This window comes from Ambystoma mexicanum, chromosome 12 (genome assembly GCF_040938575.1).
Source record: "Ambystoma mexicanum isolate Mex_15411 chromosome 12, UKY_AmexF1_1, whole genome shotgun sequence".
Lineage (NCBI taxonomy): Eukaryota > Metazoa > Chordata > Amphibia > Caudata > Ambystomatidae > Ambystoma > Ambystoma mexicanum.
The window spans coordinates 1,060,095,475-1,060,121,153 of NC_090936.1; the positions used below are offsets into that span (position 1 = coordinate 1,060,095,475).

General features: G+C 45.0%; 1 protein-coding gene across 4 annotated transcripts in view; it reads right to left on the reverse strand.

Annotated features, from left to right (window-relative positions):
* LOC138514243 (uncharacterized) overlaps positions 1–25,679 on the reverse strand; it is a 364,675-nt gene that overhangs the window by 131,770 nt on the left and 207,226 nt on the right. For all 4 annotated transcript variants that reach the window (XM_069629606.1, XM_069629605.1, XM_069629604.1 and 1 more), the window contains 4 exons: positions 25,125–25,308; positions 24,391–24,490; positions 23,590–23,708; positions 8,473–8,510 (listed from right to left, as the gene is read on the reverse strand). In XM_069629606.1, the coding sequence (XP_069485707.1) occupies positions 8,473–8,510; positions 23,590–23,708; positions 24,391–24,490; positions 25,125–25,308 (441 nt within the window). The remainder of the gene's footprint in view (positions 1–8,472; positions 8,511–23,589; positions 23,709–24,390; positions 24,491–25,124; positions 25,309–25,679) is intronic.

The window sequence follows — 25,679 nt, forward strand, 5'->3', positions numbered from 1 at the left end:
CTTCCTCCCCCTTCCTATATGTGGGGTAACTCTTTGATAACATATGCATATAACACTGTTGGTATTGCGAAATTCGATCATCCCGCCACAGCTCTATCAACGTTTCCTGAATAATATTGTTGCTCCCAGCCCCGTGCATTACCACGAGGCCACTTCACAGGCCCCTAGGCGTTGATGCCATTGGTTTGGTATTGGGTTCATGGTTATGGGGTTGTCATTCCTCTGATTGGGGGAGGGACGTGGGTGGGGTTGGGGCGGTCTTTGGGTTATGTTTCATGTTATACAAAAAAAAAAAAAAAGCGCTCGAGGTTCACGGGGTGTGCAGGAGTACCGCCGGACTGGGTATTGTACGGAGGAGGTCCCTTCGGCCTAACCCAGGCCTTAGACTTTGTACCGCTGCCCAGTTTAACCACAATGTTTGCTCACTGTTCTCACTCCAAATGGCGATGATGAAGTGATGTTCATGAGCTGGAGTGTACGTGGACTGGGCAACTACAAGAAAATGCGACAGCTACAACTCGACCGGCATGGAGCGAAAATCCTTTTTTTTCAAGAAACGCACGGATGCACGGAACACTGAAAAGTTTGCTAGGGCTTGGGGGCCTCAAAGATACACCAGTTATTCCACTCAGTGCCGTGGGGTTATGACTCTTGCTCTTGTGCACAGAAGTCTCAAGTTCATTTATAAATCCTTGCAGATAGACCCAGTGGGTAGATTTGTGCTTCTTCATGGGGTATTGCAAAATAAAAAACTGGTACTGTTGAATATCTACAGTCCCAATGTTGATGACCCTGAATTCTACCTTAGTTTGGCCTCTCTCCCTGCTAGCTTTCCTATGGAGCCAATTGTATGGGAAGGGGAATTCAATACAATATTCGACATAGACCTTGACAGGTCAGGCTTGCGGCCTCGCCAACTCTAAAGCAGTTTATACCATAGTATCCTCTCTTCCCCGGCTGGCCATCGTGGATGCTTGGTGTCCGTTAAACCCTGATTCCCGGACATACTCGTTCTACTCTTCGGTCCATGACTCACATTCTAGGATTGATAGATGGTTGGGATCGGACATACTTATAAGAAACATCACAGCAATCAAATACTTCCCAGGACCCTTTCTGACCACTCCCCCATGACTATTTCTTTCTACTGGGGCCCTGACTACGAGAAACCTCGGGGATGGAAGATGAAACCATACTCCCTATCGGACCTATCCTTTGCCTCGGAGCTAGAAACTGCCATTGAAGAGTTTTTTGAAATCAATACGGATTCAGTACAGTCGTATTCGACCTAGTGGGAGGCATTCAAGGCCTATATCAGAGGTGTCTCGAGTGTGGTATTCTGAAATCTATCTGTGGAGATATTAGAAGTAATGAATCAACCCTTGCCTCCCTCGAGGCTCACTACTCACTTCACCAGGCTCCCAAGGTTGTGGCATCCTTGGGTGTGGAACTGGATATGTTCCGTGCACACGCGGAGCAAGAGGTGAAATTCCTTGATGGCCTGAGGAGGTAAGGGGAGGGCGAGCGGTTGGGCCGCTTGTTGACTAGACTCCTTTGTCATGAGCTCTGCGCCCCTAGCATCCCTGCTATCGAAAGAACCGATGACATTGGCCATGCTCCCACAAGATATTAACTCTGAGTTCCGGGCTTTTTACGGAGCCCTTTATTCAGAAGACGAGGACACCCCTGTAGCTGCCATTGACGCTTTCCTGGATGGCCTCCCTCTTTCAATCCTATCACCCGGGGCTAGTGCCTCGCTGGAACGGCCGTTCTCCGACAAGGAACTTTCCAATGCCATTGACTCCTTGTCATCTGGCAAGTCCCCAGGGTCTGACGGTCTCCCAGTGGAATTTTACAAGCGCTTCAAATCACTTCTCATCCCACACTTGTTATCCCTTTGGAGTGAGGCCTGTGAGGTGGGCAGCATTCCTCCCTCCCTCCGGGAGGCTATAATAACGGTCCTCTTAAAACCTGGCAAGCCCCCCACCCAATGCGACTCATGCCGTCCATTATCGCTGATTAACTGTGATGTAAAAATGTTTTCTAAACTACTAGCCATGCGTCTGGCCCCTCATGCAGAATATTATTCATCCCGATCAGTCAGGTTTTATCCCGGGACGCTCCACCTCCCTGAATCTGAGACGCTTGCTTAATGTCATCAACAGGATTGGACCGAGTGTCCAGGCGGTGGCTGCCTCTCTGGACATGCAAAAAGCCTTTAACTCCGTCTCTTGGAGATACCTCTGGCGGGTCCTTGAGAAGTGCAAATTCGGCCCTACGTTCCGCTCATAGGTTCAGCTGCTTTACTCCCATCCTGTGGCTAGAGTCCGCACGGAGGACAGATGTTCCCCTCTGTTCCGTGTTGCTAGAGGCACTCGTCAGGGCTGCCCCTTCTCCCCCTTAATATTTGCGATAGCTATGGAACCATTTGCCGATAGGATACGCCAGTGCCATTCACACAGAGGGCTAAGAACAGCGGGCCAAGCTGATATCTCTATACGCTGACAATGCCCTTCTATATGTTCGCTCCCCTTCTTGCAACCTTGCCCCGATACTTGACGATGCGGTTCTTTGAGCAACTGTCCAGCCTTAAATTGAATCAATCCAAATCAATCCTGTTCCTGCTATATGAGTGCACAGCTCCCCCCCCCCAACCTGATGGAATTCACTTGGTCCCAATCCAGCTTTACCTACCTTGGCATAGGGGTGACTCGTCACCATGCAACACCGTTTTCTGAGAATTATAAAGGGTATTGCGCGAAACTTTCCGACAAGGTCCCCAGCTGGTCCAGACTCCGTATCTCCCTGGCTGGTCGTATCGCGATCCTTAAAATGGTTGAGCTTCCCCAGCTACAGTACAAATTTATAAATCTACCTTTATGGCCGGGAGAGAGTTTTTTTCAGGCATTAACTCGTATGAGCAATGGCACTCTGGGGCAGTGCGGCTAAAACTCACCACCCTGGCCGCCCCCATGGAGGGTGGAGGCTTTGGTGCCCCAGACTTCTACAAATACTGGCTGGTGGCGCACGCCCATTTCGCCTCATATTGGTTTAATACCCCAGACCCCCTTCCTCATGTTCGTCTTGAGAGGTTGGCGGTTAGCGACCGAGATATCCGATCTCTGATCCTCTCCCCTCTCCCTCCTGCTTCAGAGTCGTTGAGCCCAGTCGCTAGCACCTCTCTTGCCATCACAAAAATCTGGAAGCTACAGGATACACCCCATCCCTTTCATGGTGACTTACCTCTGTGGAACTTCCTCCCAGGGATTCCATAACTAGCAACGACCATAGCCCAACGTTGGGCTGAGGTGGGCTACGAAACCATCCATAACGTTTTTGAGAATGGTAACTTCACTGAGTGGCCGGATCTCCCACCCGCCCCCCTCCTTAAACGTAGATCCTCAGCATGGCTCCAATACATGTCCCTTCGCAAGGCCCTCAAAATTAGATACCCCGCTTTCCCTGCTATACCCCCTGATGACCCCATGGTTGCTGAGTTGTGCAGCTTTGATTCTTTTAAGGGGAAGGTCCCCAGGCTGTATTCCTTATTACAGACCAATACTACTCCTCCCTTCGCTAAGTTGAAAAGTAAGTGGGCAGAGGACCTGGGAGTGGACATGACCGATGAACGCTAGAAGCACATGTGTGAACGTATACATAATGTGTCCTTCAATTCTCGCTTCAAGCTAATCCAGTTCAAGGTCCTCCATAGATACCATCTCACTCCACTCAGGTTGCATTGCATGTCCAGCGACTACCCCCACCCCCTCCCAGCTGTCCCAGATGCAAGGCGGACAATGCCTCATACATACACATGGTCTGGTCCTGTTCTAAACTAGTGCAATATTGGAGGGAGGTATGTACCACTGTATATGCTATGTTGGATTATACAATCTCCCTTTCCCCCTGCTGTCTCTTTTCCACGATCTACCTGGTCTGAGCCGGGACTCCAACAAATTAGCCGGCCTCTGTAGTTTGCTAGCCGTTTGCTGCTTACTACAATGTTGGTTGCGTTCCAATCCACCCTTGCATGGGCAGTGGCTAAGGGCAGTTACCTGGGCCTCTGATACAGAAGAGGCCTGGACGAGCCAACAACCATCTCACTCCAGACCCAGAAATATTTGGTTGAAGTTTCGCCTGTTCATGTCACCCTGATGTGGAATCGATCACCACCTCCCAGGGCTCCTCCTCTGTCACATCCCCTGAGGATTGATCCTCGTTGGTCTCAGTTGACGTGGGCTCCGCTATGGTCTCTATTAAATGTTTTTGCAAATGCTTGTGTATATTGCACTATTATGTAATGCTGTAGCGCAACAATGGGTATTGGGACTTTTTCCGTAATGTTTTCTCTTGCGTTACTGGCCCATGGTGGACCACTACCCGTGCATTCTCGAGCTATATAAAGGATTTAAAAAAAAAAAAGTTTTTATGGAGATGGAGATAGATGCTCCTCATCTTTGCCTGTGTATTGTCACTGGGTGCTTTTTGTTTCTTATTTGGGGGTTCAGAAGCGGTTTCTTCCAGAGTAGAAGGATCCACTGGACCCATCTTTGCTTTAGTCCTTTCAGTCAATATCTCTAAAGGTTCTGAAAGCTTTGGTTCCCAAGACAGGTGCAGTTAAATTCTTAGTCATAGCAGATGGTTCAGCCTGGTCATCTGAGTGCATAGGGGATGTGGAATACATAACTCTATCAGGTAACTGAATAGGAACTGAAGCGGCTGGAGGATAATAAATGTAAACTACAGCCCTGAGGGCCTGATCATTTGTCAATACCACCAGAGAACCTAGGTTTTTGACAATGAAGCCTCTTGGTTCACAGGAGACAAACAATAAGGTGAGAACAGGAGAATATTCGCAAGGATCAAAATCGAAACAAGGTTTTCGGACTCAGAAGGGTTACTCTGTGCTATACTAGGACCCCCCTTTGACACCTTGGTCTTTGGGTGACTTTTCAGAGATGCCAGTATCTAACTATGTGCCGATTAGGATTGAGACTTGTCTTTTTTGTGATGCTAGACCTTGTATGCCTCTGAGTACTCCTAATAAGCAGAACTAACGACCAAATGAGGTACTATTATGCCACTGTCAGGGGTTCTGGCGCAGACCGAATCGACCCTGCTGGAACTGAGTTTGTCTGTTCGGTAGTGATCCGAGGTAGTAGAGCTTTGCTTGGTAACAATGTCTTTATTTGGCTTGAACAAATCTTCTGATATCAAGAGTACTGGGCTTTCTCACTAATGAGTATTCACAGGTGTAAATGCCCGGGGTTCACCCCCTAAATGGACATCTGAAGACCCAGAAACTTGGGGCAGTCTTTCCCTCGGTACCAAAGGGAGATGTCAAAATGCATGCCCCTCCTTTAGGTACATCCTCCCTCATACCAATATCAGCACCCTTCCTGTACCTGATGAAGTTTTTGGTCACCTTTGGAACTAGTCCCAGTTCGGACGTGAGAGGAAGGGGGATTTGCAGAGACCTCAGGTGACACCTACAGAGCATGCAGGAACTCACCGGATGATGGATTCCCAAACACCAGCATGATGTGGATCGGTCTCTGAGAACTGCTTCTCATCTATACAGGATAGATCAGTTGTTACCTATAGTATAATGACATAAAAGTCAGAGGGAGGTACTATACTGTAAGGAAGTAAATATCACTTATCAGAATTAAATGTTTTTTTAAAAAGTGCAGTTAGTAGCAACGCCTAAAAAAGGAGGCCGTCATTGAGCACAGCAAAACCTGACCCGCCCTGTTGACATGAACAACAGGAACGGGATGTGGCGGTTAGTGATGAGAGAGTGGAAGGTGGGAGCCTGAATGCAGAGTTATGCACACATGCAAAGGCTTCCAGAACATTCCAAACGTTTTCTTAAAGTGGCAGCTATCTTTTGCAGTCAGATGTTTGTCCCAACCAGTTGTGAAGGAGGGAGAGCAGGAGTAAAGAGAAAGAAGGCTCTACTTAAAAGAATTGGAATATTAAACTGCCATAAGACACCCATCACTTCTACACTAAAGTAGAAATATTACTCAAAAACTATTTTCTTAAATCAATTATTCTTCATCTCGGATGTGGTCATCTTTTCCACCATCAAGCATCTTCCGGTTTTCATTTGGTCACCATTTTGAGCATGGAGTTTTGAGAGGCCATCAGGCAAAGGGTGGTGACTGGTGCCTTCTATTGGGGCAAGTTGTGGGGGCCATGGCAACTTGGCCTACAGTTCACAGAAGAATGTCTTTCACAAAAGCAAGGTCAACCAAAGGCAAGGGGGTTAAAGAAACTGTTTGGATGCATGTATGGGATTTGTAAAGCAGGAACCTAGCTGGGACGCAACATGGCACTATACATCATGGATGTAACCTCTGGTTTACAAGTGACGGTAACAGAGACGGTGGGATGGGGATGACAGATGCTCCAGACAGGAAGAAATCGGGTTGAATGGAGCTATCAATATTTGGTGAGATGTTTGCAGAGTATGGTATTCAGGTCTTTGCTGACGGAGGTCAGTTTTATCTAGTGGTGACTTATACCAGAGAGACTGCGTAGCAGGAAAACTTAGGTTTCCTCTTTTCCAGCCTGGCAACTCTGCAGCTTGTGGGGGCCCTCTGCCCAATGGAGATGGTGAATATGTGTCCGAGCATCAAGCCCCAATCCCAGAGGCAAACAATCCATGCGAAGGTGCCTTTTGCAGTAATTATGTATGTGGGCAGTTCTTTCCAAGTGTCCAAATAATCTCTAGGTTACTGTCAATTTGGATGGAAGGTGTTGGACCTGTTCGGATTTAAACACAAATGCATGGTTGTAAAAACTGGAAATAGCTGAAGAAAACAGGGGACATGTCCCATAGTTAAGCTAGGATTCCATGAACTGGTTGAACTAATTGTGCTTACCAGGATCCCCTGCATCACATGCAGTCCTTTCTGGGGTTGAAGGTTCCATCTGGCAACAAGGTGTACCTTCAACAGATCCTATGCACAGTTTGTATTTGACAACTGCACTGGTTGTGCTACACCAACTAGTCGGGAGCATAAAAATAAGCAACCCCATGACTGTATTTGCATGTGTAAAAGGAAAAGCCCCAAATATTTACACTTCATGCTACTGTTGTAAGGTAGGGGTGGCTAAAACGGACTAAAATGCAGAGTTGGGATGTGCTCACCTAGCCCTGGTCTGGTCTAAAAGCCCCTCATACCACGGCTAGCCTTTATGGCGGCATATCATATCTCAAGAGTCTCTGCGATCATATCCAGGTTAATCAAGTCACATTGGCCAAGGAAAGAGGTTGATGTTTGGCACTGGTGGGGGCATTGTGTAAATGCTTCTGATGCTATGGGTAAGTATTACGGTTACTCCTCTTTGGGTCTCTGTTGCACTCAAGTTGTACGAGGATTATATAGTCTTATTACTATGGTTCCTCATCCTCCTGTCATGGTCTGCCAATTCATAAGACCTCTTGAGAAGTTATTTGTATTCAACGTTTATATGGTGTTCGTAATTGTAGACTTGCATTATGAATTCATGTGAATTAATAATTGTAATTTCAGGACTACTATACTTGTTTAGATTATGATGCAATTGGACTGTGCAGTGACACAGGAAATTGTAAAAGTTATACACAACCTCAAACCTTGATTTTTCACTTTGTCCTCCTAAAGGCAGCACATGCTTGGGAAGTCATTGGCTGGCAAGAGTTCTGTTTTAACACTTTGGTGATCTTGTAATCAGATACAAAACTTGATAGAATTGTGTAGGGCTGCCTGCTGGGATTCTGTACATGCTTTCATACACTACTTTGTGGATTTGGATACCGAGGCTGGTGGGAGGCTTTGCAAAGACTTATTTTGATTTGTCCGAGGACTTCCTTTAATATTATGCATTGATGTAGCAATGTACTCCAAGGCTTTGAACTAATGATTGAATTATTACAGTAGCTACCGGGACCTGTATGGATTATTCCCCGATGGAGTCACCGTTTAGTGGAGTGTTTAGGCATGCCTTTGATCCATAGTATATATGATTTCCCCAGAGGGTAGAGGTGGGCATGCTTTTCCCCACCCACCAAACTACTAATTCCCAAGAAGCCTACTTTGGCTGCCAGTCAGAAACAAGATCAATATTAAGAACTTGTGTTGCACATAAAAATGTCCTATATTCAGAGAAGACATTTTACACTACACCCCATCAGAAACGTGCAATCTACTAATTGCTGTGATCACTGTACCAGCATCCAGCTTCCCAAGTCGCAGCAACCAACTCTTTACACTTATAGGTCCAAATATCTTGGACCAAGGCACCTGCAATGCTGGGGCTTTCATCCATACATTATTTGTTCTCAGTCTATCAAGGGACACAAATCATTGGGGGAAAACGGGGGACAGGGAATGCAAACATGATGCCACACATCTTCCTGCTCCCTGCTACTGAAAAGCGAGGCAGTGGAAGAGATTTGTTCCGAATCAGAAACCTACTTACTCCACTTCACCATAGAATAAGGTTCTGTTTCGGCCAACCTGAAAAAAAAAACAAAACAGCAATGAACCCAAAGCTGTGGCTGTAACATATCATTGGCTCACAAGCAGCAAGCACAGGCATTTTTGTGGTTCAATTGCACTCATTTAGTCAACCACATTTGTACCCATACCATTTTAGATGTCAATACCCTATATGTTTTAATTCATTGCTCTAGTGAGTGCCGAAATTGATGGATCCAAATGCAAATTAGCAGAGTATTAATGAGGTATGGTAACAATGGCGAAATGAAAGCTTGTGGATTTGCAGGTCAGTCTGGCCAAACAGATCCAAACAAAGAAAGAGGGGGGGGATTTGCCCCATGAGCAGAAAAGGAGGGGACAAAAGACCAAAATAACACCGTAGATCCCTTACTGCTATGTATCAAAATCAACATGATTAAATTGTTCAAAAAAGTACCAAACTCTGGTATCATGCATTTTTATGAAATTCTCTGAAAACAAAAAGGGCAAATTTCTAGAAAGTTATTTGAAAAGTTTATTATTTAGACAAAGAAAATCCTGATGAGCATAAAGGTTGTAATAACAAAGAAGTATAACAGAAATTGTTAAAACACTCACAGTTGTAATTCACAATTTTGTTTAAAGAACAGAAAACAATCAATTATTCTTTTTTTGAGAAGCAGAAAAAAATATTTTTTAAAATAGGTTCTTCTTTGTTGTAAAGTCACAAAGAAGAAGTAAAAACAGTGATCACTTCTGCAAAAGTATAAACAATAAAACATTTTATCGGAGGGAAACACTAACAATTACAGGGGTGTTGGAACGTTTGGAAGACCGTGCAAGTCTGACATAGGGTAAAGTCTCTGGCGTGCCTTGCCAGACAGAACACCGGGTACATAAAAGGCAAGGTTAAACAAGACCACTCCCTCTAGCACTTGCCTATTCTAGAACCTGGGGACACTCAATTGACTGTCCCTACAGACAGTACATTGCCACACTTGCCCAAGAGGGTCGGACCAGACTGATATGTAAATTGATACTCCTCTGTAAAAGGTACAGTGAGCTCAAATGTGATTGTAGACCCTCCCGAGTGGGCACCTTCAGACCGGTTATTTGGCCATGTTTCTTCTCAGTAGAGTGGCTCCCAGAATTTCTTTTGCATTTCCACACTTTGCACTCGTTCGACACCTTATCTTTGCCAAGGAGAATGTTATGTTCCATCAGTCTCTGAACCAGGCAGCCTCTTCACAAGTCCCTGTGATACCCCCACTGCAAATATGAAGGTAGAGATCTGTGGCAACTCCACCGCCACACTGGCGTAAAAAGTGACTGGGACAAGTACTTGGCCAACCCAGGGTCTTCACCAGTTCTATAAGGCGAGAGCTCTTTGAACACTGAAACCTATACCCCCCTCACCTGGAGAAAGGAGGTGTGAACAATAGTCAGCTACTCTTATCCCTGCAATCCATTACGGCCACTGCCACTCAAGCCAGCCCCCCCCCCCACACTAATCCTTCCTGCAACAGATCCAACCAGGGAGGCCAAAATAATCAAATACAAAAGGGCCTCACTCAGACAAGCAAGTGGATGAGTCATCCCAAAGGGAGAAGCATACAATCTGCACCATATACTGGGATTGCAATCTGTAGTGTAATTAGGTTCTTCCGAGCAAAGGTTTACATCCCACTTTTGGCTTTGGCGCCAAACACCAAGTCATCTGTTATACTATCTTCCACAGCACAAAGAATGGCCTTTCGCACTTTGAGAGCAAAGGCTGGTATGGTACAAACCAAGAGAGGCCACTATTCTATGGCCTGAACACCCAACCATGGCACCTAACTATTTTATTACAGTTTTCAAAGATCACCTATTTTAATTAGAAAGGCTACTATAATTCAAGTCTGTAAACCAATTTTGGTACATGTATATTGCAGACACCAGAAGGTACCCTAAAAAAAAGTATGATGCAGCAGGAGTTTAAGCGATAGCATGCAGGAAACAGCTCAGCTAAATGTGCTGGTGAGGCACCTAATTTTACTGAATTTTATCAATTGAAAAAGGGCTACTATGCAGTTACAGTCCGAGCATGTCAGGGTTCATGGCTGTCACTTTTCATTAAATGCAGTTAGTAAGGCCTGGATAAATCCCTTCGGCTAGGTATTCAAAGAACAAAAAACATGGTGTCCATGGGGATGTCCTAAGGTAGGAGATGTGTTGTGTAGCGGTGGGTGGAGGCAATGTGGGACGAGAGAAAAATACACCAAGAAGATTGGTGGAGAAAACATGAGAAAAGAGGTTGCATAACAGAAGATATAACAGGTAGGGAGAGGTGAATAGAGGGGAAGGGGTTAAAGGACTTTAGAAGGAACAGGCATGCTACAAACCTGAAAGGAGAGAATCAAGGATGAGTTGGTGGTTTGAGAATTGAAGAGGAATGAAGGAGGAACAGGGAGAAGAAGCAGAGACGATGAAATGCACAGTGAGTACAGGAGAGAACCCCCTAGGGTTGATGCCATTGTAATTGAAGCAAACTACAATGAGGTGTTGAGGTTTAGGAGCTAGGATCCAAAGCATGGTAAGTAGGCCCAACTTTAGTACATCCCCAGAAGTCTAGCTGGCCAGACATCTGTAGATTTTGGGGTTCATCCCAATGCCACAAAGCTCCAACTTCTGCCACTACACCAGCCTAGCATTCAGGCACACAGTGCCCTTAGAGCAAGAGTGAAGCCTCCACAGTGGTGGAGAACGAGAAGCAGAGGACCCGAGAATGGAAGGGAGAGCCAACACAGTGTAGGGGCACTTAAACTCTCAAGACAGAGTGCCTACATAGTGGGAAAATAGGCCAGGGAAGGAACCCCTGGACTGGGAATTGGTAAGCAGAGACTGGTATTTTTAAAGAGACTTGTTTGATTCTCAAGCAGAAAACAAGCCCATCAAGATCGATTTTGTGTAGTTGGCCCAATAGTCTAATCTGTAATCAATGTCCATCTTTAGTGCCAAATCCCTGCGGCTGTCTTCTATTGATCCTACTGTGCTTCGTTACAGCCTATAGATAACAAGCCAAAATGCACTAAACATAATATATTGTACAATATGTTTTTCACAGATAAAATAACAAATCCTAGCGTGGTAATTATAACGGTATGCATAAAAAAAAAGGTTGAAAGAATCCCACCTAGCTACAAAACCCAATATAAAAGACACTAGCAGTGAACTACTATACACTTTTCAGGATATGACAGGAGGCAGGGAAATGGTTTCAACAGGAAGGTCCAAACAAGTCTTACTCAGATAAGTACCAATATGTAAAAACAGTCCTGCGCATGAAGGACCCAATTCACTAGCTAACCTAAGAGCAACAAAAGGGTACATTTAAGAACATAGTTACAGTAGGAATCACATTGCGAGTTATATGCAGAGATTTATAATTCCTAAAATCAACAGTTGTCGCAGAAAACATGCAATCTCATGGATGGTTAACAGCATTTTATTAACATTTTGTGGGTCCTAGGGCCATTGCTCTATTGCCTCCTCACCAACCTCCACTCCAACCCAGGAGGCCATAGCCCATGGTTACTGCTAGAGCTTGTTGAGTCCTAGGTTCTAATCTTCCTTGACCTACTGATGTTCTCCCTAAATGCAAAAAATTAAGCCCGGCGAGGAGAAATGGGCGGCGACATAAACCTGTTTCGACCCCGTTTGGAGCTGTGAGGAATGGAGGATCTGCTCTTGGTGATAGTACATGGCTGAAAGCAGACCAGAAAAGCGACATGGAACGTGCATCCGTCCCCCTACTGAGGAGTTCTACTCTATGGTGCCCCGGTCAGCTGATGGCCCACTCTCTAGCCGTGTTTCGAGGCAGACTGCCGGTGCTTCACCCTCAGACCTCCGATATACCAGGTAAGCAAGCACATTCTATTTCGTGCACGAACACGCTTTTATCCAACACACCTCCTATAGCCCAAGACTGTATGTTTGACCTATAGGGGAATGCTGATGACAGCATGATCTTGAACCTGCCCTCGGTAAGGTTGGGATCTGCTTGAACCCTTCTAAATCAGCCTCCTGAGCCCGTAGTGAAACAAATTACCAACAAACTCCCTGAAGCTCAGGTACCCAGTAAGTCCACCCAGCCCCTGGTGGACTCAACTACTGACGAAGCTGGGAGGGTATCGCAAGGCATACCCGACGGGGCTTGTGCAAAGCAATACCCTGTCCAACCTGAAAGAGACCTGCTGCCCTCTGAGGGCCTGCCGCCTGACACGGACGAACAGAAAGTGAGCCCGATTCCTGTAAACAAATTGACACTGCAGGTGGAGGTCCATGGTCTCCCACGGACAGTTGATCCGCCTGAGTTAATGACCAGAGACAATACCTCCACCTCGCCTAGAGTTTCTTCTGGCAAACTCATTGACCATGTGCACGAAGAGCCAGTAGACTGACATTGCAAAACAAATCTATAATGGTCCGAGGGATCATAAACAAAACAATTGACAAACTGCCCCTGGATTCATATGAAACTGAAACAGACTCATCTGACTCAGACTCTGAGCATACAAAGCCTTCGGAAAAAATCTCATTTAAACTTCGAGAAACAAGTTCTCTCAACAAAAAAACTATATGTAAACAAGATGGGAAAATCAACAACACTCAGAAAAGGGCGCGTTCTGAAAAAGGGAGGGTCGACATTTACCCCGAAAGGAGGAAAAAATATCTTGCAAATCAGTCCGCAATTATTTTAAGAAAAGAGGCCAACTATTGGGAGAAATCTCAGATGCCGAAATACTGGAAGGGCTAGGCGATGTCGAGGAGCCCTTAAATGAATTTTGGGACCCTAAGACATCAACATCTAAAAACTACATCAAGCCAAGCTTTGAGATGGCACTATGGCAGCCAGAGACCACCACCAAAGACAGTGGAATGCTAACCAAGCAACCAAACCGAGTCACTGTTTGCAGATTTGACATCCCCGCAGCAAGAAGATAGGAACTTGGATGAACCCCCCATTCCTTCAAATCTTAAATCTATCAATGAGATTGTCTTTCCAGGACCGACTGACACTATATGTAACAACTCTCCTGAACTTACAGGAAAGTTATGCCCGGAATCCATGTTGGCCCCCGGATCCAAAGGTGGCTTGTTGGATATTTTCCAAATCTCACCAGGTGAACTTCAAAATGAAAGCAGATTACGGTCACGAGAAATGAGGGAGAATTCAAAAGCTAATGCCTATAAAGCAACCCCAAGAAGAGACCGCACATTTCTCAGCTCTCCCAAAGGAGAAGACGATCTGACCTTCAAACCCCGAAGTCCGCAGACTCTCCGGGAAAAAAGCCTGACCTACTAACGATTATGTCTGCAATTACTATCGCAATGGCCCCCTTCTCCAAATTGTATGAGGGAATAGCAGAAACTTTCAAAGACCATACAAATATCGCTGCTGCAATGACCTCAAAACTTTCTCTGTTGGAAGGCTTTATACTGGCAAAGAACATAGAAGTATCAAACACAAAGAATCAGACAACCGAAACCTCCCACAAAGACCCTCAGCACTCATCCCACAAAATTAGCCAAAAAATTGACAACTAAGGAGGGGTGAATTGCTCTTCTTCATAGGGAACTCAAACAAATTAATTTACAAATGAATCTGTCATCTCAATCCCGGATGCAGAAAATTGTTTTATTGACCTAATGTTGGGAGCTGGAATTCAAACTATGCAAACAGCAGAAAAGACCACAGAAACTGTAGATTTACTGCCTTTAGTGCCAGGTAGCAAATGAAACAGTGCAACAAAAAACTCATTTAAGGGAGGAACAACAATAAATGGATGCATATCTCAGAACACCATCTCAGACATAAGCTCAGAACCAACCACAGATAGACCCCCTTGAGCGGGCAGCAAGTTGAAAAAACAGTTGGACGAGGTGGCATCTTTCGGAATATTCTCAAAAAAGGTCCCAACAATCACCAATTTTGTGTGGGCCTCCGATTCAAAGTCAAACGAAGTACAGATAAACATCCACCAGAGAAACCATCAAAAACAATCGGCGAGAGGTGCTGCTGAATATACAAAAACCAAATTCTCTACCCAAGGGACAGCTCAAGGCTTAAACATCCAAGACAAAAAGTGCTCAGCACTCATCAGATAATAAAGCCCTTGACGACTCCCTGGATTTATTGAACATGAGTACATCTTGAAGACGACATTGAATTACCCGCAGTCAGAAGGTAGAAAAAGGAAAGCAGTGATGGGATCAAGTGATGATAGCGAGCTACCATCACAGGGAAAAAAGAAAGTAACAAAAGACTTTACCTCCAATGTTCCTGACGCTTGAAGAAAAAAGAAAAATTCAAACAAATGAAATACTGAAAAAAAGCCACAAGATCGCAGAACTTGCATCTCCAACAGTTTCGTCTAACAACTACAGATTCAAAGAGAGGAATGAAAATGGAAATAAAGTCTACTGTAAAAAAGATTCCATCAATATCACTGAATCTCTCAAAAAGACGAATCACAGGTCTGTGGCTCTAGATGACCACAGAACAAGAAGATAGCCACAATACACAAACACATTCTCATCAACAAAACACATGAAAGTTTCAGACCGAAACCTTAATCAAACAATGCCGCATGAGAAAAAGAAGTCTTAAAGAATCCTTCAAAATCCAAAGAGTAGTTAACAAAAGGGATAATCTGATACTAAACAGAAGAACCCTGGTGGACATATTCTTAAGAATACCAAATTTAAAACGATTAGGATAAAGTGACTTGAAAATCATGGAGCCAGGAATAGACGGGCGTAATGACTCCGCTTTCTTGTTCATCGAATCCTCAACGGTAAAAGACTGGATGAGACAAGCAGAGGATGACTTATACGATTGGGGTTGCACACTTGACGACCTGAAGCAGAAGACCCACGAACGATCATCCGCTCACATTCACCCGGAGAGATAAACTCACAGATCGCATCAACCATCCAAGGAATTATGGCTAGGAGGTAGAAGACGCTTGCTTTCTAGCGATTCCAGTTCCCATCTAACTACCAGGAGTAAGCCGGAAAGCGAAACGACAAACTGAACACTAAGGAAAAGCGCTAATGCGTCAAAAATACAAACTCACAGGGAAAGATCACAACATAAATCCCCTAGAACGGGGAATCTCAAGGTTTCGATGATTTGATTCCTAGTGATTTCGATTCATCAAATGACCTTAAAGACCATGACCAATTTCCGAAGGGCCCAATTCTCCAACGATGAAAATCACCTTCGACCAAAAATTGGCATTGAACGAAACCAAAAGCTCAACCCATCTCGAAGCAAATGGAGGTAAGAGCGTGGAAAAATGGTCTTGGATCGCGCCAGCTCTAAACAAAAACGTTTAGCAATTACCAAAACCTACAAGAACCCATCGACCATGCAAACCCTCTAAAGAAAGCCCAACGGAAAATCTATCCATCATCTCGTGGAATACTAGAGGCTTCGCCCACTTGACCAAAGAAAGTGATATTAACCTGGGACAACATGACGTAATAATGCTACAAGAAACGTGGCTGCTAAACAAACCTTCGCTGGACTACTTTGAAATACATTTCACCCCTGCATACAGAGGTACTAAAGGCCGCCCGATGTCTGGCCTATTAAACAGCCTCCGTTTGAGCAGTGGGTTCCAATTGATTTCAGCATTGACATCAACAAATTTCATACAAACATCACTAGTTCTATGGAACTGTTAACACTGCAAAGTCAGAAGTAATAAAAAAGAAGATGATTTTTATAAACGCTTACTGGAACCCAAATGCAATTACTAATAACGAGTTCCTGAATGACCTGGAAAACGCTACTGAAACAACGTCCGAGAATCACGACATTGGTCATATTTTGATTGGCAGTGATTTAAATATAACTTGCGAAGGGGTTGGCGACCAAAAAGCTACTAACCGACAAGACACGGATTCATCAGGAAGGGCCCTTATGGGAGTCACTCATGAAAATCAATGACCTGCACAATCTCTGTCTGTTTGAAATAACAACAGAAATGATTCCAACCTGGGAAAGAGAAAACCAAACAGGAATATTGGATCACATCTACGTCTCGCGCAATCTGCTTGCGGAAATAAAATCTTTCAACGTAGTAAGAACTATCCATAGTGATCATAACATGCTGCAGATAACGTGGACTTCTCCTAAACCACCAACTGAGGCAATCCAACATGAACTAGAGGCTGGCTGTAGTGCAGTGCGCCTCAAGATAACAAGCAGGGATTGCACAACTAACCAATCGATACTCTAATATTGGCATGGCCAACAAATCAATAGACTATCGCCCACTCCTCATGGCCTTCAAGAAACCGGATGGAAAATCAATTTGTGCAAGATCTGAAACCCACACATGATCAAGAATTAGTCGTAAAGCGCAGACTGATGCGCAAATTAAAGAGACAAGCAAAAAAACAACATCACCCAGCATAAGAGCGGACGCCATTAAAGCAGAAAAAGAATATAAAGCCTGGGTGAGAAACCACAGAAACAAAATGTATCAGTCTGATTCTGAAGAGATGCTGAGGGCCATCTGCGGGAGAACAAACAAGCACCTTCTGGACTCTACTAAAAACTACTACAAGATCATCCAATGAGACACTACAGAGCAGCGTGGGAGAAGCAAAGTGGATCAACCACTTCAAACAGCTGTACCAAGCAAGAAACATTTGTCTCGAACAAATGGCGGAAGAGCCTCCTGAGCCATGGGTCATTCGGCACAATCCGGACCAAATACTAGCCAAAATAAGAAAATGAAATCACTCCAGAGCCCCAGGCCCTGATGGGGTGACTAACTTTGACCTGAAAAAACAGGCGGATGCCTGGTCGATATTCATTTCCAAAGTATTTGCAAAATGTCAGAGGACCAGATCAATCCCACGGTCATGGAAATGCGCTAACATTGTCCCAATATTCAAGAAGGGAGCAAGGGATAATCCGAAACACTAGCGCCCAATCGCACTACTTGACACAATCGGAAAGATCTTTGCCTCTTTCATACTGGATCAATTTCAAACTTGGATCAACAATAACAAAATCAACGATCCTTTGCAGTCCGGATTTGTCAAAGCTACAGGAACAACAGCAAACATCCTTCTGCTGAGCATACCCAAGAACAACGTCTTGGAAGGCAAACCAAGAGTATTCATGGGGTTCATAGACCTCGTACAGGCATTTGACTAGGTCAACAGGTCCAAACTTTGGAACAAACTTATTCCTTGGAAATGCCCACCACAACTATTGGCGCACATCAGAGCATCATACTCCAAAACAACAACCCAAGTACGCCTCAGCAGAGCAGGTCAATTAACAAAACCTATTGAAATGGCCAGAGGGATTAAGCAAGGCTGCCCCCTGGCCCCAGTGTTATATAATGCATATATTGCTGACTACAAGGGTAGTGAATCCGAAGTCCCAGCTTTCCCCTCCAACTTTTGGAGGTGAACCCCTACCGCGATTAATTTACGCAGATGGCATCATCATTGACCAAACTCAAATAGGCCTCCAAAGAAAATTGAACAACTTGGCCTTGTTCATTAAAGCGAACGATTTGGAAACAAAACTCCAAAACTAAGATAATGGGCCTCATTACGGGTCGGGCGGTCAAGAATTAACAGTGGCGGTAAACCCGCCGCCACTGTTAATTCCAGACCGCCCGATCCAGAGTCCTGCAGGCGGGAGGTGATTGTCATGATGCCTTCCCCCCGGGCATCCGGATCGAGTCCATCAGCCCTGGGAGCAGGCATCCAGATACTTGTTAAAACCCCAGCAGCCCCGGCTGGGGGTTGTTTGGGTTCAGTCCTGGCGCCTTAGGCACCAGGCTCATAGACATTACTTACCTCATGCAGACCAAGCTGCAAATGAATCCAGGCCAACGTGAGGCCTGGATGGGACTATTTTATTTACAGGGACTATTTTTTTTTACTCGGGTGTGGTTCTGGGGAACTCCTTACCTGGAACTACTTTGGAGGCTATTTAAACCACACCCGAACAGCAGCACACGCTTCGCGTTATTCTGCATCCTGCAGCGTAACGCTCACCGTGCCTGCAAGTCAGCATCCAGTCTTCTGCCACGCCCGCCTCGAATCCGGAACTCCTAGAAAAAGGGGAAAGAAGGAGAAAAGGTTAGATCACGGACATTATTTTAATTCCTTACCTGATTCCGGATCCAGCACGTCTCCGAGCCTGGAAAGGACATAATTCCAGCACGCGTCGCATTGCCAGCAGCAGCGCCGTGCCATACTCACCAGTCCGCAGCATCTTTCGACTTGGCGCTGCCTCCATCATTTTCTTCGTCGAACTCCAGCACCTGGGGGAAAACAAAAGAAATAAGGCGAGCCAAGAGAGCCGACAAATACAATCTCTTACCACCGTAGGCTTACCTGATTTACCACCAGAGGCATTACCCTTTAATACGCCTCATCTTCATATGCCGCACCTATAAAGGGAGAGAAAACAACAAGTTAAACTCGTGCAACTTTTACCAGACAGTGTTGGGTAACACAGACTCTTACCTGAATGCCATCAGCTGCCTCCAGGCAATATTCTTTTGGACCAGCTGCAATTGAACAAGGGAATGAAACAAGCGTGAACATCGGACATATTGAACTCTTTGAACTTTATAAACCCCGGAGTCAATATTCCTCCGGAACTCCTCCAGTACCTTCAAACCAGTGAAGTAACTGGTATCTACGCGCCCCTGCATGCCACGCAGGATGGAGAGCTCATCATTTAAAAACATAAGGTGAGGTTACTAAAAGGGGATATCGGAGGTGACAAGTGGGGAGAACAAGAACGGTGGGAGGGTGCTATCACTAAAATCCACGGGTGGCTAAATCCCTTCTTCCACTTGCAGGAGAATACTTCTACGGGTCAAGCAGACGAGATTAGGCGGGCCAGTCCAGACAGTCATCTCGGCAGTATGCATCACGTTGGTGGAGACCGCAGCTGTCTGGGTCCGATCCGACGCCCCTGTGGGAACCAGGTGAGCGTAACAGTGATCTTCCCGCCAGGTCTGACTCAATGGGAATGGGGATTTACACCATTCCGCCTCTGTGACTCCCGGGACACCGGGGCTGTAATGCCCTGGTAATTCCGGGAGTCATGGAGGTGGAATGGTAATACGAGTCCAGCGGTAACCAGGTGCCGCCGGACTCGTAATGAGGCCCAATGTCTTTCAAACTTGTAAAGAAGAAAAACGAAATCCCAAAATGGTTTGAGGGGAAAAAGCTAGACAGTCATCAGTTTCAAATATTTAGGCGTGACCCTCAGCTCAAATAGAAGGGATTTATCAATGCAAGAGGCCCTCCAAGAAAAACTGAAATCCCTGATCGCACAGACTAAAGCTGTAAATAGGAATTATGGAAGATTTTCCTTCATACCGGTCCTGAATTTCTATAAGGCCAAGATCATACCAAGCCTGACATATGGCGTAGAAGCAATGTCAAACCTCCCTGAAACCCTATGGGACAAGTTAGAAGGAAAGTTTTGGTGGAGGGTCTTGTCACTTCCACAATCAACACCAATAGCATCGATTTGGAGGGGGTTAAGCCTTCAATCCATCTCATCGATAGTTGCCCGCAACAGAATCATGCTTTATAGACAATCGACATTGCAAGCCCTCACATATTTGGCCTAATTAACAAAGAACTTCAGGAAAACAGCACTAAGATCATGTCTAGATGGGTCACGGATATCCAAGTGAGACTTGGCCAAATCGGCTGCACATAGGAGGATCTCCTGAAAAATCCAACTAAAATTTTAAAAAAGTGACTTATTCAGGATTGGGTATCAACGCAAGATCAGGTTAACAGAAACAAACTGACAAAGAATATACCCTTGATAATAAATAAAATCAACCAACCTCCAAATTCCATCAAAAAATTTCCCAACAAAAATCTAAGGGAACATGTTATGAGAATAAGATTGAACCTACTAATGACTAAAGTGGTAGTAGCCATAAGGAGCAAACAAAGTGAAAAATCCTGTCGGTTTTGTCAAAACAAGGATTCAATTGAAAACCTAAGACACCTATTACTAAATTGTCAAGCCCTTGAGCAGCAACAAAAGACTTATTTTAGCCATATTCTCTTCGATCTCCATTCCTATGATGAAAAGGAATGGTGGTCACGCCTTATGAGTGGTGAACAAACCACATGGGTGATCGCAGACACCAAATTTTTTAAGAGTTTGAAATTAGACATTATGAGATCAGACTGAAAGTTAAGATGAAAGACTGCACAAAGGATCGGGGGTGGAGGAACCTTTGAACTGATCAGCAGTATTCTCACTAGAAAAACAAAAAAGAACTACATGGGGCTTAGAGTTATAGAGCATATCAATTAGTTATGTGCTACATGGTATGCCTACATTGTCATCCCTATTCAGCTACCTGCGCCCTCCTCTTGAGGACCTTTACTTTCTTCTAAAGTTTTACCAGACCACAGAAAACGAGAAATTGTCGATTCTTGTAAAAATTGATTTTCAATTAAAACAAGTAATAATAAAAAGATAAATACAACAAATGTGCTGGGGGGTTTAGAATTATCTTAAACCTCTGCCAATTGCTCTGGGCAACCCTTCAAACCATTTTTCTTCGCCTGCTAAGCCATTACAGAAAGGGGAGAAACCATATACAAATCAGGCTTGTGGCCACTCCCAAAGGGGCAGTCCAGCCTGAACTGCTAGGTTACAGCCCTTCTGCACAAGACCGCAAGCATCCCAAGAAATGTGTTGGTCTCATTCGGCGTTATCTGCGAAGAGTAGCTCGAGTGTCTAGGCTCAAAAGGCATTGGGACCCACATCTGGGCATAACCGTCCCACTCAGGGCGCCAAAGCAAAAAAAACAAAGATGAGATGGCTGGAAAGTTTATAATTAATCTTAAACCTCTGGCAATTGCTCTGGGCAACCCTCCAGAACATTGTTCTTCACCTGCCAAGTCATTACAGAAAGGGGAAAGACCTCCATCTTTCTTGGGCACTTCTGAACTTTCCCTATTTTTGTCAGATGCTTGTGTTCTAATGGGAAAGCAGGGGATTGTACCTTACTCTGTTGGATTCACCTAATCCAGTCAAGCTCACTCTTACCTTACCCTTTTTTCTCTACCTTCTTCCACTGCAGTTCCTCCCCAACAACCAGTACTTCGTCCTCCCATCTCCTGATTCCACCCTTTGTTATTCATCTCACACCTACACCCCTCAAACCATGACACTCCCCAATAGACACCTCAACCACCACCACACTCCGCCACCCACTACACTCACCAACACAATCACTCCCACCACCACAATCACTACCACAATCACTACCACCACCACCACCACTAACCCCACCATCACAATCCCCCACCACCACCCCTACCACTACTATCCCCCACCACCACTAGATCCTCACCCTCCTTCCCTTCAGTTCCAGTCTTCTCACATTCACACCTTACGCCATCCTTTCTACACACATCTCTCACAAGCACTCGCACTACAGAACTGCCAATGCTCCCAAGCAAATCCCTCACCTGCCCACCACTCTTCTCCACAGTCCACCACCCCCCCTTCCTCCTGGAGGTCTCTTGGTCACCATCGTCCTCCTCTGACCTCACCTGGGTTCACCCACACTTCATGTTTCCTGTCACTTATAGGTTGCTGCCCTGCTGAGCATAGGTTAACTCTCCCTGGCTAATCTGTCTGCACCGCCCTCCTCAGAACGCGGGAAGGCTTCTAAGCTATGGATTTTTTCCCCCCTTTGAGTTTCTGGTGGTTTAATGGTTTCATTTCTTGACCACCAGCAAGATCAGCTGATCCAGTTAATGAGAACAGCACTTGAGGCTGCTCTCGGCATGGCTGTTCCAAGCATCTGTGCAGATGGGCCTGGCGTCTTCTCTGGCAGTTCCGCCGGGGTCGCACGAAGCTCTGCAGCATTTGGATTTTGGCTGCATGGCAGGTGGCTGTTCTTGGGACTTTCTTCTGTAATATTGGTAAATCCTGGCTTCTGGGTTACACAACCCAAGTCAATCACTGATTCTGGCAGCAGGGAGGGGTGAGGACAGGGAATTGGGGCATTGAGTGGGGTCCAGAAGCCATAGTGCAGACTACGCAGATTCCTCACAATAAGTACAACAAACAGGGTACAATTGTAAGTGATGCAGCTCTAAGCAGGGCAGTGAGGGAAAGGAGCTATAACAGTATGTGACGAGAGAAAGGCTGCTAGGTGAACTCACTGTTGCTAAAGGTTGGAGACTTGTTAAAGTTGTGCTTACTTGTGGTGAAGCGGCCAGTTGTGGCAGCCACTCAAGTGGATTTATGCACGCTGGAGAAAAGGACTCGGGCTAATGGACTGCAAAATGTGCAACAACTGGTTGCTAACTTAATCCCGGAATCCTAGGTACAGTCTGGTGGTGGTTTCATTGTTTTTTTCTAGTTATACACTGAGCAGTAATCTCTGTGCAGTGGACATTACAAATGCCAATATGAAGGAGGATGCTTGGGGTCTGGGTTCCTGTGGGAGAGCTCTGTAAAGAAGGTAAATGCTAAGTGCCAAGCCACTTCTGAAAACGCTTCTGATGAGCTGCTCCTACCAGTGAAGCCCAGACAGATTTCACTTGTGTAGCCAGTGAAAATGTTCAACTACTCTGAAGACGTGAGGGGTAGGGTGGGGGCGGGGGGGAAATAGGGCTCAGACACTAAGTACCTTTAATTGATTTTCTAAATGCCTCAATTTTTTGACAAACTTAGGGGGGGTTCATCAGTTAGGATCTGCCAGCCAAATGGATCATTGGTCACTGGCAGCGTCAAACAGTATTACAGGTATTAACTTTAAAACCTTAAAGGACCAAGAAAGTGACATGTGCTTTTGTTGGAAATGCTCTCGCGAGTATCTGAGTCCCAATGGCAAAGCAGGTTATACATTCTGTAGTGGACTGTTCTCAGTTGGTCAAGTGACCAAGGAAGCCTCTGGACACATTCAGTCAGGGGTCCAGGACAAAACACAGATCAAAGATTTGTACAGCATGTACAAAGATTTACACAATCAAAAACAATTCAAGAAAAAGATCACTATATGCAAGATGTTTTTTGACAACTACTTACCACTTCTAGCTGGCAGTTCTGGCAGAGGTACTGCGCTGTGGAATTTTGAGTTACGTTAACGCAGTCTCCACACACAAGTCTCCCATAGACTTTGGAGAACAAAGTTGGGGCAAACACACCTATGAAAAGGATAAGTAGGTTAAGTAAACCACACAGCAAGTCGCTCTCTTGTAAGGGGTCTTTGCTAGGTGACAGGGGGAGAGGGGTACCAAAGGACATTCTATACGGTCAGATATCACTTCCAGAATGTTCAGCTACCACCACAGCCCACAAGAAAATGTGTACACCTCCCACAGAGCCACTCTGGCATTACAACACATGCCCCCCTCAATGTCCCCACACATTCACCACCACACCCTTTGATGTCATACATGACATGGAAGGCCTCTGTACATTGGCCACACAAGCACCCTGCTGGTCTAACTAACAATATGTTTATGGTATTCATGTTAGAATGGTGGACTGGAATAATGCAATTAGTGTGTTCTTTAGATGAAGAGCTGGAAACCATTATTGTCGGTTACAAGTTGGGCAGAAAAGTAGGGTTTGGTGTTCTCTAGTTTGTGGATGTATCCAAGTACAAATATTAAATGTATAGGCTTAATTGGACATATCCAGCAAATGCACATATAACTTTACAGTCAGAGTTTCTTGCAAGTCAAGAATTCAGCACCGGCATATACTTGTATTTCTATCAAGAAATCCAAATGTAACCCTTGGTTTTCCATAACAATGAGTCATACATTCCAGTTCAAAATTAAAGGAGAACAGAAGGTGCATTTCAGAAGCAAATGGTCTTACCGCCAACCGATATGAAGAGTAGCGCAGAACTGACCCCAGCAGACCGACTGTTAAATCTCTGCTCCCGACGTTTGAGACCACCAACAATCATACACAAGCCCTAGGAACAAACGCATTACAACAAAAATAATCATGCAAAGTTGATGATCCGAGGTTGTCCTTTCCTCAGAAAAATGGCTCTAACTTTTATAGAAAATACCAATGATCCATTAGGAAAGCTATCTTGCAATACACCAATTGCAGAGTCAATACACAGACACCACAAGTAGAAAGGATGCACCCATTGACAAGCTAGAAGCCAACCACCATCAATCCTCCATGTATAGCTAGCAGAACAAGGAAGGTCTCAGACCACAAGTTGCACATTATATTCAAACATTTATAACAAAAAGAACGATCTATTCAGATGGTGTGGAAATGAAAATAAGTTAGTACTGCATTTAAAGGTGGTTTGTGAATTTTATTTAACACTCATGCAGACGTACAATTTTAATTGACAATTTATCCAGCAATAGTTCATGAGCACCCTATGAATACATGGTTCCTAGACCCGCACACCAAGATTGTGAAACTGATCTTATCCCTCAAGTAGTGGGCTCCACTGACTACAGCTAAGAGTCCCTTTAACGCTACCAAGAACAATCGACAAAAAGGATTGACAGCAAGATTACATAAGGCGATACAAGCTGGTACATATTCAGTCTGCCAGCATGCACAGTTCTTGCAGAACTTACAGGAACAAAGAGGATGCAGCCCAGGACAGTGCCAGTCAAGGCAGACTTCACTAACTCCTCGTAGCACTTGTTCTCTTCGCGGGCACCCTTGATAAGTGCAGTGATGTAGAAAGTGAGCTCGATGATGGAGCCAAAGGTAGCATTCACCACTGCGCCCACAGCAAAGTTACTCTGAGCTGAGATACTGAAAAGAAAATAAGACAGTTGCTGTAGAAGCTTCATGTTGGAAAACACATACAAAAAAAGAAAACTACAAGTACAAATATTAAATGTATAGGTTTAATGTGCAGTCTACAGGCAATCGTGATATCTGTGAAACTGATGCAAGGCCAAGTCTATGTTTGTCCTCATTTACCTCCTTTTCTATATGCTCTTCTCACCTCGTACCTCCATTCATTCCTAGATTTCTACCCTCCCTTCGTCGGAGGCTTGGTCTTCACTGTCCTTCTGATCTGCACTCTAATGCATAAGTCTCTAGCGCTCTTACACTGACCCACCTATCCATTCAACACAAGTAAGTTATCCTCGCCTCTTGACCCCAACCCCTTCAGCCCA